Source organism: Eriocheir sinensis, chromosome 10 (genome assembly GCF_024679095.1).
Source record: "Eriocheir sinensis breed Jianghai 21 chromosome 10, ASM2467909v1, whole genome shotgun sequence".
NCBI classification, from domain to species: Eukaryota; Metazoa; Arthropoda; class Malacostraca; order Decapoda; family Varunidae; genus Eriocheir; species Eriocheir sinensis.
Window position 1 is genome coordinate 16,999,542 of NC_066518.1, and position 15,523 is coordinate 17,015,064.

General features: G+C 42.6%; 1 protein-coding gene across 8 annotated transcripts in view; it reads right to left on the minus strand.

Annotated features, from left to right (window-relative positions):
* LOC126996653 (protogenin-like) overlaps positions 1 to 12,872 on the minus strand; it is an 88,180-nt gene extending 75,308 nt beyond the window's left edge. For 4 of the 8 annotated variants that reach the window (XM_050857337.1, XM_050857336.1, XM_050857341.1 and 1 more), the window contains exons 1-2: positions 12,609 to 12,868; positions 5,914 to 6,004 (exon numbers count right to left, since the gene is read on the minus strand). In XM_050857337.1, coding sequence (XP_050713294.1) covers positions 5,914 to 6,004; positions 12,609 to 12,767 — 250 coding nt within the window. In that variant the 5' untranslated portion in view covers positions 12,768 to 12,868. Of the gene's footprint in view, positions 1 to 5,913; positions 6,005 to 12,608 lie in introns of all 8 variants that reach the window. The other 4 variants (XM_050857340.1, XM_050857339.1, XM_050857338.1 and 1 more) reach the window with 4 other exon arrangements.
* Positions 12,873 to 15,523: the final 2,651 nt, after the last annotated feature.

The window sequence follows — 15,523 nt, forward strand, 5'->3', positions numbered from 1 at the left end:
ACGGGAAAACGAGCGAAAAATATGAAGGAAGGAGAAATGCAAGAGACTGACAGCTGGTAGATGGAAGGAAGGGAAGAGGCGAGAGGGGGAAGGGGGGGAGGAGTGGATGAACGGGAAAAAGAAATAGAAGAAAGATAGGATGTGAAAATAGCCCTGGAATAGTATAGTGTGGCAGGAGCAAAGGTGAAAGAAAAATAGGTACATGGTGAGCCGACTGAGAGAACGTAAAGTCTGAAAATACAGAATATAACGAAATAAACACTCCAATAAGGCTTACTTAATCAGGGAATCACTGTAGAATTATGGATGAGGAGTAAAACAGTGGGAACGTCGAAAATGTGACGGTGAGGAAAGGTAGGAAGATATGAGAAGGGAAGAAAGGAGAGGTAGGGTTGATGAGGAAGACAAGGAAGGAGGAAGGGGCTGAGGCGGAGCGAAGAGGTGAATGAATAGAAAAGAAACAGGAGAAATGGAAGGGGAAAAAATGGAAGTCGATGAGAGGTGGACTGAGCAAGAGGGAGAAGGAAAGAAAGGAAAGGGGAAGAATGATAAAAAAAAAAAAAAACGGATGGCAGGCAGAAGGATAGGGAGGATGGAAAGGCGAGATAAAAGGGTCAAAGTGGATAGGATAGGAAAGGAGGGAGAGAAGGAAGGGGGAGAATACATATGTGTCATTCTCAGCGGTGGTGTGAGAGCGGTATGGGCGGTCTAATGGGGATGAGGGCGTGGGTAGGTCCATGGGCGTGAGGGTGGGAGAGAGGGATGGTTAAGGAATGATGGCAATGTAGGAATGGGTGAGGGCGGGTAGAAGGGATTGGTGAGGGTAGGTGGGGGGAACATGTAAGGGTGGGTGAGAGGATGTGAGGGTCCAGAGGGATGGGTGAGAGAATGAGTGAAGAAGGTGACAGTGAGGAGTTTTTAAATATTTTCTTTTCTTGATGTGTTTCTATATCATTTGTTTTTGTGTGTGTGTTCTGTGTTGGTATGGATGAGCCTCACTCTCTCCAGATTTATATTTTACCCATACGATATACTGACGACGTTAAGAGTCTAAAGCCCCTTTCACACGGGGCCACTTAGCAGCGCTGCTGAGCACAACTGCCGCTGGTAAAAAATGGAGATGAATGGAGGCTTTCACATGCTGCCACGACCACAAAAAGTTGCGCTGCAGACGCTTTTGAGTGGCTGTCTTCGCCGTCGGTGATGACAACAAAAAGAAGCGCTGTTCGCCACAATACATGGCATTCAATGGTAGCTTTCACACGTAGCTGCAGCCGCGTCACATTTTAACAGAGCGTGAGTGGTGCGACTGTAGCGCTGCTAACGCCCGACTCAATTTTAGCAGCGCTGCTGAGAAGCGCTGCTAAGTGGCCCCGTCTGAAAGGGGCTTTATCAGCGCTTCTCAACAGCGCTGCTAAAACTGAGTCGGGCGTTTGCAGCGCCACTGACGCGCGATAGCAGCGCCACTGACGCGCGATTGCAGCGCCACCGACGCGCGTTAGCAGTACAACTGATGTGCGTTAGCAGCGCCACCGACGCGCGTGAGTAGTTCTGTTGCAGCGCTGCTGAGAAGCTCTGCTAAGTGGCCCCGTGTGAAAGGGGCCTGAAGGTGGATAATGTGTGTTTATATTTTAATTTTCTTGATGTTGTGTGTTTGTAACATCACTTTCTGGTGTTGTGTGTTGAGATGAACGAGCCTCATTCTCCCCAAACTCACTCATACCAACACGCACCCCCCCCAAAAAAAAAAGTATTGGCTGTTTTGTTGTTGTTGATAATAACGCCTCCGCGGTAAATTAGTTAGCATGCTTAGCTAAGAATCCGTGGGCCTGGGTTCGAATCCCGGAGAGGCAGTCGGTGAACAGTCCATCCACCTGTTTATCCTTCCACTTGGGCCAATCGATAAATATATACCTGGGGAAGGTAACTCCGGTAACCCGGATGTCACACTATAGCCCTGCGTCCCGGGGAGATTGGTTATTCCCCGCGTGGGGCTTAAGGGATCATGTGACGGACATGAGGACCGAGGCCACGCGCAGCTTTAGCGTATCCCTCCAACTTTACCTTTCCCCTTGTTGATAAAGCCGTGTCTTATACACCCCAAACGGGACTCACCTTGATGTTAAATTTGTTCTTTTAGGTGACTAGTCCTGCGAGTTTTTTCACTTATAACTTTGTTGACGTTAGGTGGATAAAATGTGTTCATTTTATCCATTTCTCGATGTTGTGTTTTTATATCATTCTTTTTTGGTGTTGTGTGTTCGTAAGGACGAGCTTCATTCTCCCAAGAGACTCGCTCATGCCAACACACAGCACCGAAAATGAATACTTTATTGATGTTTTTCTTCTTGATAAGGATGTCCCATTCACCCCAAACGGTGTTAACTCTTTGTGTTCTTTTAGGTGACTAATTCTGCGATTTTTTTCTCGTTTTTTCTGTGTCATGCACATCACCACTACCAATCACAAAGAAGAAAAAATAGCCATGAGTTGTCATATGTGCGATAAGAAAATAAAGAGGACGTTAGAGAGTTCAAACTCGCATATCGTATACTGCCCAACTTGTTTAGGGAAAAAAATAAAACCGCAAAAAATACCAAGATATAAATGCAGTCATACTCGTGAACAGACAGACTGAGGCGGGGCGTGTGAGGGGAGGGAGGACGTTGACGGGATTTGACGATGCTGATATTTTTTTTTTTTCATATTCGGGAGAAGAAAACAGACCAAAAGACGATAACTGGACTTGACGGTGTTTATATTTTTTTCCTATACGGGAGAAGAAAACATATTACAGGAGGACGATGACAGAAGTTGACGATGCTGAGATTTTCTTTTATACACGGGAGAAGAAGACAACAGATCAAAGAAAGCATTGAAAAACCCGCAACGTATCATACTATTACCCAACTATCTTTTCTTTTTACAATCTTTACCCATCCAACCATTCATCGATTCATCTTCTCACGAATCATTCCATCCCCCCTTTTAATTAATCAATCTATGGAGCCTAACTTTCTTTCTAACAACAACTAATGACTCGACCCACCCAACCTGTAGATTAATATTTCTCAACCCTTTTATCACCCCCCACTCCATCCCCCACCCCCTAGGAAGGACACACAGAAAGGTTCCAAAAGGAGATTAGTTGGTACATGTTATGGTGATGACGTAAGGCGAACTACGAAGAAAAAGAGCAATGCGTCAGGCTGAAGGATGTGTTGTAACGAGAGGCAGACCACCCCAGGCCGAGGGAAGGGAGGAAGTTCAGACGCGGGTTATTGGGTTCACAGATAAGGAGAAAGCATGTTCCCCTCCCTCGTGTAGAGTGAAACCTTAACAAATCGTCTCTTATAGTGTTTGATTTATATTTTCTTACGATAGGAGGAAGCAGAGCAAGAGCTGAACAAATTAAGGAAAACTCACACCACGCCACTCTTACAAACAGTGAAATGCTTAAAGGGCAAGAAGTTGTTTGCATGATAGAGGTGTGATATAAGTGTTTGATAGGAACGCTGATGAAAAAGACGAAGAGTAAAACATATGCAAGCTAATGAGAGAGAAACATTGAGTTGCAAATATGTGTGTGTGTGTGTGTGTGTGTGTGTGTGTGTGTGTGTGTGTGTGCGTTTTTTTTTGTTTTTTTTTGTGTGTGTATAGATTCCATTCCTTAACAACAGTCCAGTAATTACACACATTGTTAGGCGAACGTAAAAAAAAAAAAAAATAAATAAGTAAATAAAAAGGATGAAAAAAATGAATTCATAAATTGATAAACAAACATTAATCAATAAACGACGGTAACGAAGGTGAGACAGACGAACCTCCACACTGATAAAGGAAGCAAACGTCCCCGCACGCACGCACGCACGTAGGTGAGGAGATTATCCTTATCAATTAACGTGCCGCCGTGACGCTACCACCCTCGAGCCTCGGTTCCTCTTGTCACACAGTAAAAATCACACTTAGCGTCATGTTCCCCCTTACAGCAATAAATGATTATTGGGACGGCTTTCATGTCAGTTAGGGGTTCACTTCCCGCTATTAGAGGGTCTGTAACGCGTCAACAAGGCAGTAATTCGCATATTTTCTCTAGTGTCGCCTCCTTACACACACACAAAAAAAAATCACATACGCACGAACACATAGAAAGCAGTGTGTTATAATCTCCACAAACAAGCCAGGTTATGCCGTGTATCTATTATGAGCTTTGCCATTGCAGGGAAGGCCCCTTGAAGACAATAACAGACTATTTAGTACGAACGACAAGGCGGAACAGCAAACAACATTGTGCCGCAGAACATATCAGCCCAGACTCAGTTGCTAGTTACAAGAAGGGCCGCGGCTAGACGGACGAAGATGCAAGTTGTACTTACCCCTGAGAATTAAATACCCCCGCGTCATTACCTCTGCAGGAGGCGTAGGCAAGAACGCACATGACTCGCTGCTAAGCTAGGCCGCGGGATGTGAGCGGCTTCAGGGCTACTATTACAATGCTAACAAGAAGGGCGGCTCCATGATGGCCGTGATGGGCTACAAGTAAAGCGAGATGGGCATTTTATACACACACGATGCAGAAAAACCAACCACCTTTTGAAAAATGGCCCGAGAAAATGTTGGGACTAAGCCTCGGAAGGATTCAGCCCCGACACAACGCCTGAGGACTCATCGTGACTCTGGGTGAGGTTCATTGACACAGTAAACTATCCACTGACATTACCTATTACAATGAAATATCAGGGGAGGTAGAAAGACATCTCTTGAAAATGGTGCAAGAAAATGCGGTGAAATTTGCGTTACTCCTTCTGTTTGCTTTTGTTTATTGCCCTTGAACTGTTTTCTCAACCGTATAAAAAGGACGACTCACCTACGACACAACGCCTAAAAAATTATAGTCGCCTGGGATGGGGTTCGTGGAGATAATAAACTACCCAACGACACTGGTTCCAAATCCTCCCATGCATTCTATGCGGTGAAACAATATATATATATATATATATATATATATATATATATATATATATATATATATATATATATATATATATATATATATATATTACGTTTTCGCCTGTGGCGCCGGTAGACTCTCTTGGTAGGGCCTGATGGTCGGCCCCAGCCCATTGTGGCGTAGGCAAGTGTTTATAGTGGCACCATCTTTTCTTGGCTTATGTTGCCCCCTGGAACTCATTCTTGATTTCCCTCGGACAATTCTTCTAGAGTGCCGGTTGATATGTGGTCTTCAGAACAGCATGTGCCTAGTCTTAGGCCGCTCGGTGATGGCTGAAAATTTCCAGGTTGTAGCGGCAAATTCGAATCTGCATCGTCCAGTACGCAGCGAACACGGGACCAGCACGCTAACCACTCAGCCACCTCCTCCATATATCTATCTATCTATCTATCTATCTATCTATCTATCTATCTATCTATCTATCTATCTATCTATCTATCTATCTATCTATCTATATATATATATATATATATATATATATATATATATATATATATATATATATATATATATATATATATATATATATATATATAAGTTAATCTCACTACAATGAACACCTTAGGGAAGACATAGACACACTGTGAAAACTCAGTGATGTGTTAAGAACATAAAGCATTACTTCCCTGTTGCTGGTGGTCTATATGTCAGACTCTTGAGGCAAGGCAGCTCTTTATCCTCACGGAGCACAATCCTCCTACAAAGTGATCCAACTTACCCTCTACGATTAGAGTCCAAGAGCACAAGGAATAAAAAATATTAGAAATCACCTTCCACTCTCACTCTGCGCCACCTGATCTTCATTTGTTACATGAAAACCACACAAAAAGCACTTGTTTAGACTTTACGCAGAGTGATCATTTAAACTGTTTGCAAACAAAATGTAAAACACATCAACTTACATGCTAACACCAGGTACACGAATGGCGAGGTGACGCTGTAGTTGCCGACGGTGAGGACGCAGCTGTACATTCCTTGGTCGGAAAAATTCACCTGTAACAAAGACAGACAGTGAGATACAACGGCAATCATCATCATCATCATTTTTTGGTATATAGTAAACTGCATGACAAAGGTTTTACCTAACGCCCTTCACATATCTCTGCCTGGTGTCCGTGTATTCTATCGTGCTCTGGCCAATGCTCTAATTTTCTTTCTCTTCACCTGATTCTCTATATGTCCTGACTTCTACAATTTTCATGTGTGTGCGTGTGTGTGTGTGTGTGTGTGTGTGTGTGTGTGTGTGTGTGTGTGTGTGTGTGTGTGTGTGTGTGTGTGTGTGTGTGTGTGTGTGTGTGTGTGTGTGTGTGTGTGTGTGTGTGTGTGTGTGTGTGTGTGTGTGTGTGTGTGTGTGTGTTCAGAATCTTGACAATTATTCATCCTTTTCACACACATATATAGTACTTCAGAGTCCTCCTCCTCCGCTTTCTTACCATCACTTACATGCCAGTCTCAGCTCATTCTCATTCGACCATCTGACCGAAGATCCTCCACTCCACTGCCTGTTTAAGTCTAGCTTCACTCTACAACCTTCTCCAAGGCTTTCCGGTCCACTTAGCTGCCTCGGCCCCTTTCCCACTCCACCGCCTACTTGAAAGACATTCATTCCAGCTGCTGCCTCAAGTCCGCCTCCTCTCCATCACCTACCTCAAGCCCCCTCCACTCAATCAACGACATCAAACTCGTCTGCGCTTCACTAACTGCCTGCGTCTCTTCTCTACTTCACCGCTTTCCTCAGACACTCCACTCCACCAATTGTTTCACTCCTTTCTCCTCCTCCTCCTCCTCCTACTACTACTACTACTACTACTACTACTACTACGTCTCTTTACCTCCTCCCTCAAGCACTCCAGCACTTCGCTCACACCCTAAATTTCTACTTCCATTACAGACCCTTCTTCTCCCTTAGCACTTAAACTTTTCTTCCAGTATGCACTCAGTCACTGCTCCATACTCTCCGTCTCATTCGTATTCCCTACAACTTCTCTTCCACCCCTTCCTCTCTATTCCATCCCCTCTCCTCCCTATTCTATACTTCATACTCCACAAGCATTCCTTCACTTCTACACCTCTCTGTTCCATCCCTTTCACTGCCTAGCCTCTACTCCAGACTCTCTTCCACTTCTCTATCTTTCTGTTTCATCACATCCATCCTCCATATCCCACATGCTCTCCTCCATCTGTCCACCTGTATTCAATCCCTTTTATCTTTAGGCTTCACAGGCTTTCCACAGCTCTCTTCCTCTTTGTTTCATCCTTTTTATTCCCCGCCAATTTTTTCCGCGCCTCTCCACCTCTGAGACATGTTTCCACCACCTATTTCATGTCCTGCTACATCTTACAAACTCTCTCATCCATCAGTTTCAGTTTTACCACTTCAGCCACCACTGCCTTCCATGATTAATATCTCTAAGACCACCACTACCATCATCGCCACCATGAAGTTCAGTCATCGTGCATCCAGCGTCTTATAAAAAAATTACGAAGTGCATTCCATCTTCGATAATCCTTCAAGCAGGCGCAGAGTTAAAACTTACGAGGAAAGTGGTGAGATATGACGTATGTTCGGTGTTTGTGTGGGCGGGTCATGAAGTGTGCAGGGTGGCGTTGAGGGGTCGGGAGGGCCAGGGATGAGGTCATGAGGAACGTGGTGGTGTAGGTAGGAGACAGGCTGTTACCGTAGGGTGGGGTCATGAAGCAGAGGGTAGAGCAAGGTTTAGAGGCGCATGGTGTAGGTAGGGTCATGAAATATGCAGGGTGGCGTTGAAGGGTCGGGAGGGCCAGGGAGTCATGTTGTGGGGGTCACGAGGAACATGATGGTGAAAGAGGCACAGGCTGTTCGGGTGGGGTCATGAAACAGAGGGTGCAGCAGAGTTCAAAAGTGCATGGTGTGGCAAGATTCGAGAACAAAGGGTTTAGAAAAGTTAGATGTACACATGGTAGCGCTGTGGGACCATATATCAGCACAACGTCATGTAACGCGCATAGTGAAGCCAGGTTAGGAAGCAAAGGGTTTAAGGCGGGAGTGTTATGAAGACAGGAAACATAGGGTGAGAAAGGGCGTGGTGGTGTAGGAGAGGAGGCAAAGGGTGTAAGACTGGGGTGTTGTGGGGGCATAAAGCATAAGGTGAGGAAGGTCGTGGTGTTGTTGTGGGGTTCGGTAGAAACGTGGTGGTGTTGTGCAAGTCAGGAAGCACACATGATGACCCTGCCACCAGCAACACAAACAAGCGTTTAGGGGACGATTTTCGGACGCTGATAAGGGATTGGGCGGCATAAGGGCTGCGTGCATACAGCCAATTAGCCGCAATAGCAAAAAGAGAGAGAGAGAGAGAGAGAGAGAGAGAGAGAGAGAGAGAGAGAGAGAGAGAGAGAGAGAGAGAGAGAGAATAAATGACATACAAATACAGGGCAACACCATCTCCCACCAAAAACAATGCCAGATATTAGGCCACACAGTGACATCCACCGGCCTGATCGTTAAACATGTCAACGACAAAACCATGAAAGTTAAAACAGCCCTCACATCTCTAAACAGATTCTGGCACTTCACAGAGCGGCTCAAACTGTATGTAGTAAAGACTAAGATCCTTTCTATACTAGACTATTCACTCATCCCGACACACATGGCTTCCCTCACCAAGATGTTACAGCTTCAGAGGCTGCAGAACAAAGCGCTGAGATTTGCCACCGGACAGAAATACCCGTACACGGAAAACACAGCAGCACAACACCGCAGACACGGAATACAACTAGTCAGCACAAGGCTACGGGAGGCCGCCGGAAAGATATGGGAGAAACTAGACCAGCAAGACGACGTGAACTACACCCACGTCAAGGAGCTTGATGGCAGCACGAACTTGGTCCATCCCTGGTTTCCGCGCAGCTTGAAGTCACTACGAGAACAACCGCCCACACATCACTTCACACAAGTGACGCCATAGCTTAGCTTAGCTCTCTACACACAAACAATTCAAACACACACACCCCCAGCACGCCGGGGGTATACAAATAAGGTGCCCGATAAACAATAACTACACCAGAACAACCAACGAACCTACACCATACAACTGTACACTCCTACTGTCTTTCCTATTCCCCACCTGTACCTCACCACTAACCCACTTCCTCTTCGTACTATACCCTTGATTAAAAAAAGAGAGAGAGAGAGAGAGAGAGAGAGAGAGAGAGAGAGAGAGAGAGAGAGAGAGAGAGAGAGAGAGAGAGAGAGAGAGAGAGAGAGAGAGAGAGAGAGAGAGAGAGAGGAAAATTAATAATGATTTGACTCAGAGATTTGAACTAACTAACCATTAATTTTATATTAATTTAATAGTAAAATCACAGATAGTTTGAAAGCTGGTTAAAAAAGCTACATATAGATACACGCATACACACGTATAGAGTAAAAGAATCATGATTTAAATAAAAATTAAATATACTATATATAAAATGATTTAAGTGTTATATCAAGAGTGAAATATGTAATGATTTAAATTATATATATATATATATATATATATATATATATATATATATATATATATATATATATATATATATATATATATATATATATATATATATATATATATATATATATATCCCTCCGCTTAGTAACTCTTCTGTCTCTCCGTACTTTCACCGCATTATTGATTGACATCTTTTTAAGGCAGAAGAAGAGAGAGCCGATGGTATTGAGGAAATCTGGGAGAATATGCAGAAAGTAGCGTTGGGAGTGGCGGAGGGAAGTGTCAGAAGGGCAGAGGAGATAAAAAGGGAGGGGTAAGACTGAAATTTTTTTGATTTAGATGGAGGAAAAAAGACGGAATGGAACAGCTTGATAAAATGCAGTTGCACGGCAAAAAGTATAAAACAAAGATCTAACTGGAAACATCTATAAGAAGTTCACTATCAAAACATAAACATAAAAATATATTGGTGGATATATCGGATATTTTGAAGAGATGGGAAAAAAAAAAAAAAACTGAATGGCGACAAGAGGTGAAAAGCCGGAGAGGGTGGGGAATTAGAGAGTCCATCAATTTTGCAGGAAGAAGTAGAGAAAGTAATCAGAAGAATTAAAAGAGGAAAATTTGCGGAGAGGATCAAATATCAGTCGAAATGGTGGAGGCGGTTGAGGATCTTGCGAATAAAATAAAATATCTGGCGAGTAGGATAAATGATGCGGGTTATGTTCCTGAAGTAATGAGGGAATAAGTTTTCATGACTCTCCCAAAGGATGAAGGAAAAGCGTAGCGTGAACATCATCGGACGAGAAGCATAAGTGTAAATATGCTAAAGTATCTGAAAAATAATTCTAAGAGGGATATGAAACAGATTACGTAATAGGATTGCCAGTAATGGGACCACTCATGCAATGTTCTCACTGACTTTTTTTTTTGCAGAAAGGGCAATTGAAATGAGAAAGGATATTTACATCTGCTCTGTAGAGTTTGAAAAAGCATTCGATATAGAGCGGCTTGATTAAATCGTTATATTGCAGGAAATAGGACTGTATGGTTAAGACATAAGGGTGGAGAGAAAACAGTACTGCAATTACAGTGAAACAGTGAAGATAGAAGATGAGGAGACATACTGGGGTGACATCCAGAGAGAAGCGAGACATCCATGTATATTTATTTTCGAAGTATTGGTAAAAATCTATGAATGATCTGAAAGACATGGAAAGACTAAATTTTGGAGAAAGGAATGGGAATAATTTTCAATATATATATATATATATATATATATATATATATATATATATATATATATATATATATATATATATATATATATATATATATATATATATACATATATATATATATATATATATATATATATATATATATATATATATATATATATATATATATGTATATATATATATATATATATATATATATATATATATATATATATAGATATATATATATATATATATATATATATATATACATACATATATATAATATATACATACATATATATATACATAAATATATATATATATATATATATATATATATATATATATATATATATATATATATATATATATATATATATATATACGGACGTATTCTGAAAAGAAGGTAGAGTTTGCAAAACGAGATTTAGGAATCATGGGTGAGAAGAGGTTTGAAGGTAAACTCTTAAGAAGACAAAGATTATGGGAATAACCAGAAGACAGAGGTTGAGAGTAAGAATGAACCCACGAGAGGGATTCATAAAGCAGGCAAACAGTGTCAAAAACAGACTGCTGAAGTTTGTGGGTAATGTTAAGAAAGACAAAGGTCCTGAGAGTGACTTGTGGAGAGCGATAAGAGTGAGAGCAAACGGTGAACAAAGGATGAAATTCATGGACAGTCTTTTGAAAGATATTGGCGGAGGAAGGAAAGTGGCAGACTTTGTGAGGATGGCATCTGAGAGGAATAAATGGCGTTCCATGGTCGCCGATGTCATTGGACTTGTACTCCGGTGAGGTAAAGTAAGGTATGCACATGCATACATATGTATATACATGCATACATGCATACAGAATACAGACATAAATAATTAAGGAAAACAAGTGATTTGAGCAGAATGAAAGAGCAACATTAAGGAAATTATAATCCTTGCTAAAGGGGCATGAAATATAATACAGTTGGAATATAGAGAAGACGAATGAATGACACACACACACACACACACACACACACACACACACACACACACACACACACACACACACACACACACACACACACACACACTTTTCTGTCTAAAAGAAATATAAATAACTTAATACATCAAAGCGAGCAGATAAGAGCGGTAATACTTCCTTTTCTGACTGGTCGTATGTGGAGGAGTCATCAATGGAGTACCAGCTGGTGATGCGAGGCCGGGGAGCAGAGGCGACACAGGGGATGGGGAGTGGAGAGCACTGGGGTCACCGAGGATGGTAAAGGGAGGATGGCGGGATGACTTACGTAACTTGATATGTGAGGGGCAAAGGCGGTGACAGGAGGGTGGTGAGGGGCAGGTGAGGTGATGGATTGGTGACGGGCGGATGGAGGGACGACACGCTCCTTGGATGACTTACGCCCCTTGATGGGTGAGGGACACGGGAGGTGACGTGCATGGGTGGGTGAAGGGCAGAGGAGGTGAGAAATGAGTAAGGGGCGGATGAGCGGATCATTTGCTGGGTGACTTGCGTACCTAGCATGATTTACCTATTATGTCTGAAATGACTCACGTAGAACCTTAGATGACTTACGCCGTATAACTAGGATGACCAACGTACAACCTTAAATGGCTTACACAGTTAAACTTGGATGATTTACGTAGTACTTCGTAGTACACCGTATAATTTGAATGACTTACATGATATCTAGAATGACGTAGGCGCCGTGAATGACTCACGTATCTTTAATGCCTTACGTAGCACAACTTGGACGATTTACATGATATAACTTGAATGACTTACGTAGTACCTAAAATGACGTATGCGCCGTTGACGCCTTGCGTAACTTGAATGACTTACGTAGCATAACCTGGATGACTGAGCAGCTTGGAGAACTTTCATAGTATAACTTGGATGACTTATACGTACCGTTTTGATGAGCAGCGTTCCGTTGGGTAGCACGTAGCGACGATCGTCGTTCATGACCATCGCGTTCCTGATCCACGTGACGTTGGCAGCGCCCTGCTCCGTCCTGATCGGCTTGCACGGGATCATTATGTCCTTGCCCTTCGCCCCCACCGTGGACATGGGCGGCAGCTCCTCGTAGGCCAGGCCCAGCGCACGGAGCTCTGCAGGCGAGGAGAAAGGAATGATGAAGCTATTTTTTTTTTTTTTTTTTTTTTTTTTACGATACAGAGGACAGACCAAGGGCAAGACATACATATAAAAAGAAAGCCACAGCAGAAGACTCCTTGTATGAGAACACTGTTATGAAGACAGAAGACAGTGATTATGTTTATGTAGTTTCAGAGATATCTTGATGCTGCAAACTGTTTATCCATTGAGGTAGATAGGTAGATAGATAGATAGATATAAAGCTAGATAGAGATGCATATATAGCTTTATATATCGACATGGATAAAATATAGGTAAACAGACAGACATATACAAATAGATAGATAGATAAATCTATTGACCACACATTAAAACTCAACTATAGAAGTATGAATATGATAAGTCTAGTCAACGTGTCCAATCTAACAGTAGTCTTGGTGGTCATGGTTCATAATGACAAACACATTCGGATTCAATGGAATAAAGAGATTTTCCCCGCACGGACGCGCGTCAAGATGAGACAAATGACTGAAATTATTAGTATGTGGTCACGTGACATACCCGTAGCTACTTGTAAAGCAGGAATTTTTTTCAAGCATGCTTCTTTCTTTGGATTTCTTCAAGGGAAAATTTATGTACTTAAAAATAATAAAATCAATAGTCTTTGTTGGTCATTGTTTAATGATTTGAACATGAGCTCAATGAATCAAGTCCTTTAGGACATATAAAAAAAAAGTATATAAGAGAAACTATACGTTATTTTTTTTTCAAGCATTTGTGGCACCAGCGGCGCAACACGCGATAGCTGGAACCACCGGTGGCGCAAGTCACGGGGGTGACGTGTTGAAAGCAGATACAAGCGAGGTGCGCCAGTCAGCCGGCAGCCATCTAGTTCCTAGAGACCAACCAGATATAAACCAATAATATTCCATCGAGTAGTAAGCAGGCAAGCCTGCACACATACATCAGCAAGAACTCAAAACAAATAGGCAACAACAGTACGAAGGAAGGAAAAGGAAAACGGACACCAAACTCTGAGATGAAAGCTACAAAGAATGGAGCCCGACGACCTTCACATGCACACACACACACACACACACACACACACACACACACACACACACACACACACACAGATACTATTCTTATCATTACACTTTATACCCGACTCTCTTCATGCCCTTCCCCTTGACCCTCTTAAATTCTTAAGCCGGTATTTCAAGGGAACGATTTTGCTCGGGACCTTCGGGCGGTAACTTTCGCTGAGCTGCTGAGGAAACATGACATGTACTAATCACACGGGGATGCTACGTTTGATGGGCACTGGGCAATCTTGGTCTTGATCTTGACTTTCATGGACCGTATACCTACTTTCAAGTAGAAATAGATGTTGATTAATTTCTGTCATTCATATTATGTTTTAATAAAGTTATTTTTACACCGAAAAACAAAAATGCATTTACATTAAACACACCTCATCCTTTTTCTCCCTTCCTCACCTCACCTGGATGAATGAAATGAATTTAAAGAGTTGCTCAGTTGATACAAATACGGCTGGAGATTTAAGTATAATGGTTAACAGTTTTAAAAACAGAGAAGGCAGAATGTGAATGAATAACAAGCGTTCACGAGTAATACTGTGGATCGAAAACATTGGATTCCAAAAGACTTAATCAGAACCCAACTAGGAATAAAAACAATATATGCAAAGTCCCTACCTATAAATATTCGAAGTAGTATAAAAAGAGAGAGAGAGAGAGAGAGAGAGTGTGCGTGTGTGTTTGAGGCTGATGACGTCATTGAGGTGGGAGGAGCATAAGAACCAGCCGGAGAATCAGGGTGAAGTGAGGCGCCCGGGTTAACGTGAGCAGGCTGCCTGAGAAGCAGAAAATAGCTCCAGCCTGTCCGCTCTTGTACCCCCTATGGTCCATGAGTAGAGTCCCATCTGTCAGCATTTGCTTACGGAAGGGGCCTGCTCAATCAAAATCGTTCCCGTGAAAAACCCGCGTTAAGGCGGTATTTCACGGGGACGATTTTAGTTCAGCAGGCCCCATCCGTGAACAAAAGCTCACGGATGGGACTTTGCTCATGGACCTGAGGGGGTGCTAGAGCGGATAGGCTGTAGCTATTTTCTGCTTCTCAGGCAGCCCGGTCACGTTAGCCCGGCCGTCTCACTTCACCCTGATTCGCCGGCTGGTTCAACTGCTCCTCCCACCTCAATGTCGTCTCGTCTCGTCTCGTCTCGTCTCTCTCTCTCTCTCTCTCTCTCTCTCTCTCTCTCTCTTGGGCGACACTGTCTGGTACAGAAGACGAGTCACATAGAATGATCGATTTTTTAGAATAAAATTATCTAAGCCAAATGGTTTCTGAACCAACTCGGCAAAATAACATACTAGACCTTGTTATAACGACCCAAGATAACCTAGTCAGTAATGTCACGGTAGGAGAACACCTCGGTTCTTGCGCTCATAAATTAGTGCGCGTCGACATTAGAGCTCAAACATCAGAGACTGAAAATAAAGTAAAGGTCCCCAATTTCAAAAGAGCTAACTTCGTAGAAATCCGACAAAAACTAACAAATGCAACTAACAGATGGCGGCAATGTAGAGGAAGCCTGGCTAAGTTTTAAAAATCATTTACTCACTCAGCAGAACACATTCGTCCCTTTGTGCGAGAAGCGAAGTAACACTAATAAAAGCCCACCTTGGTTTAATAGCGAAATTAAACAC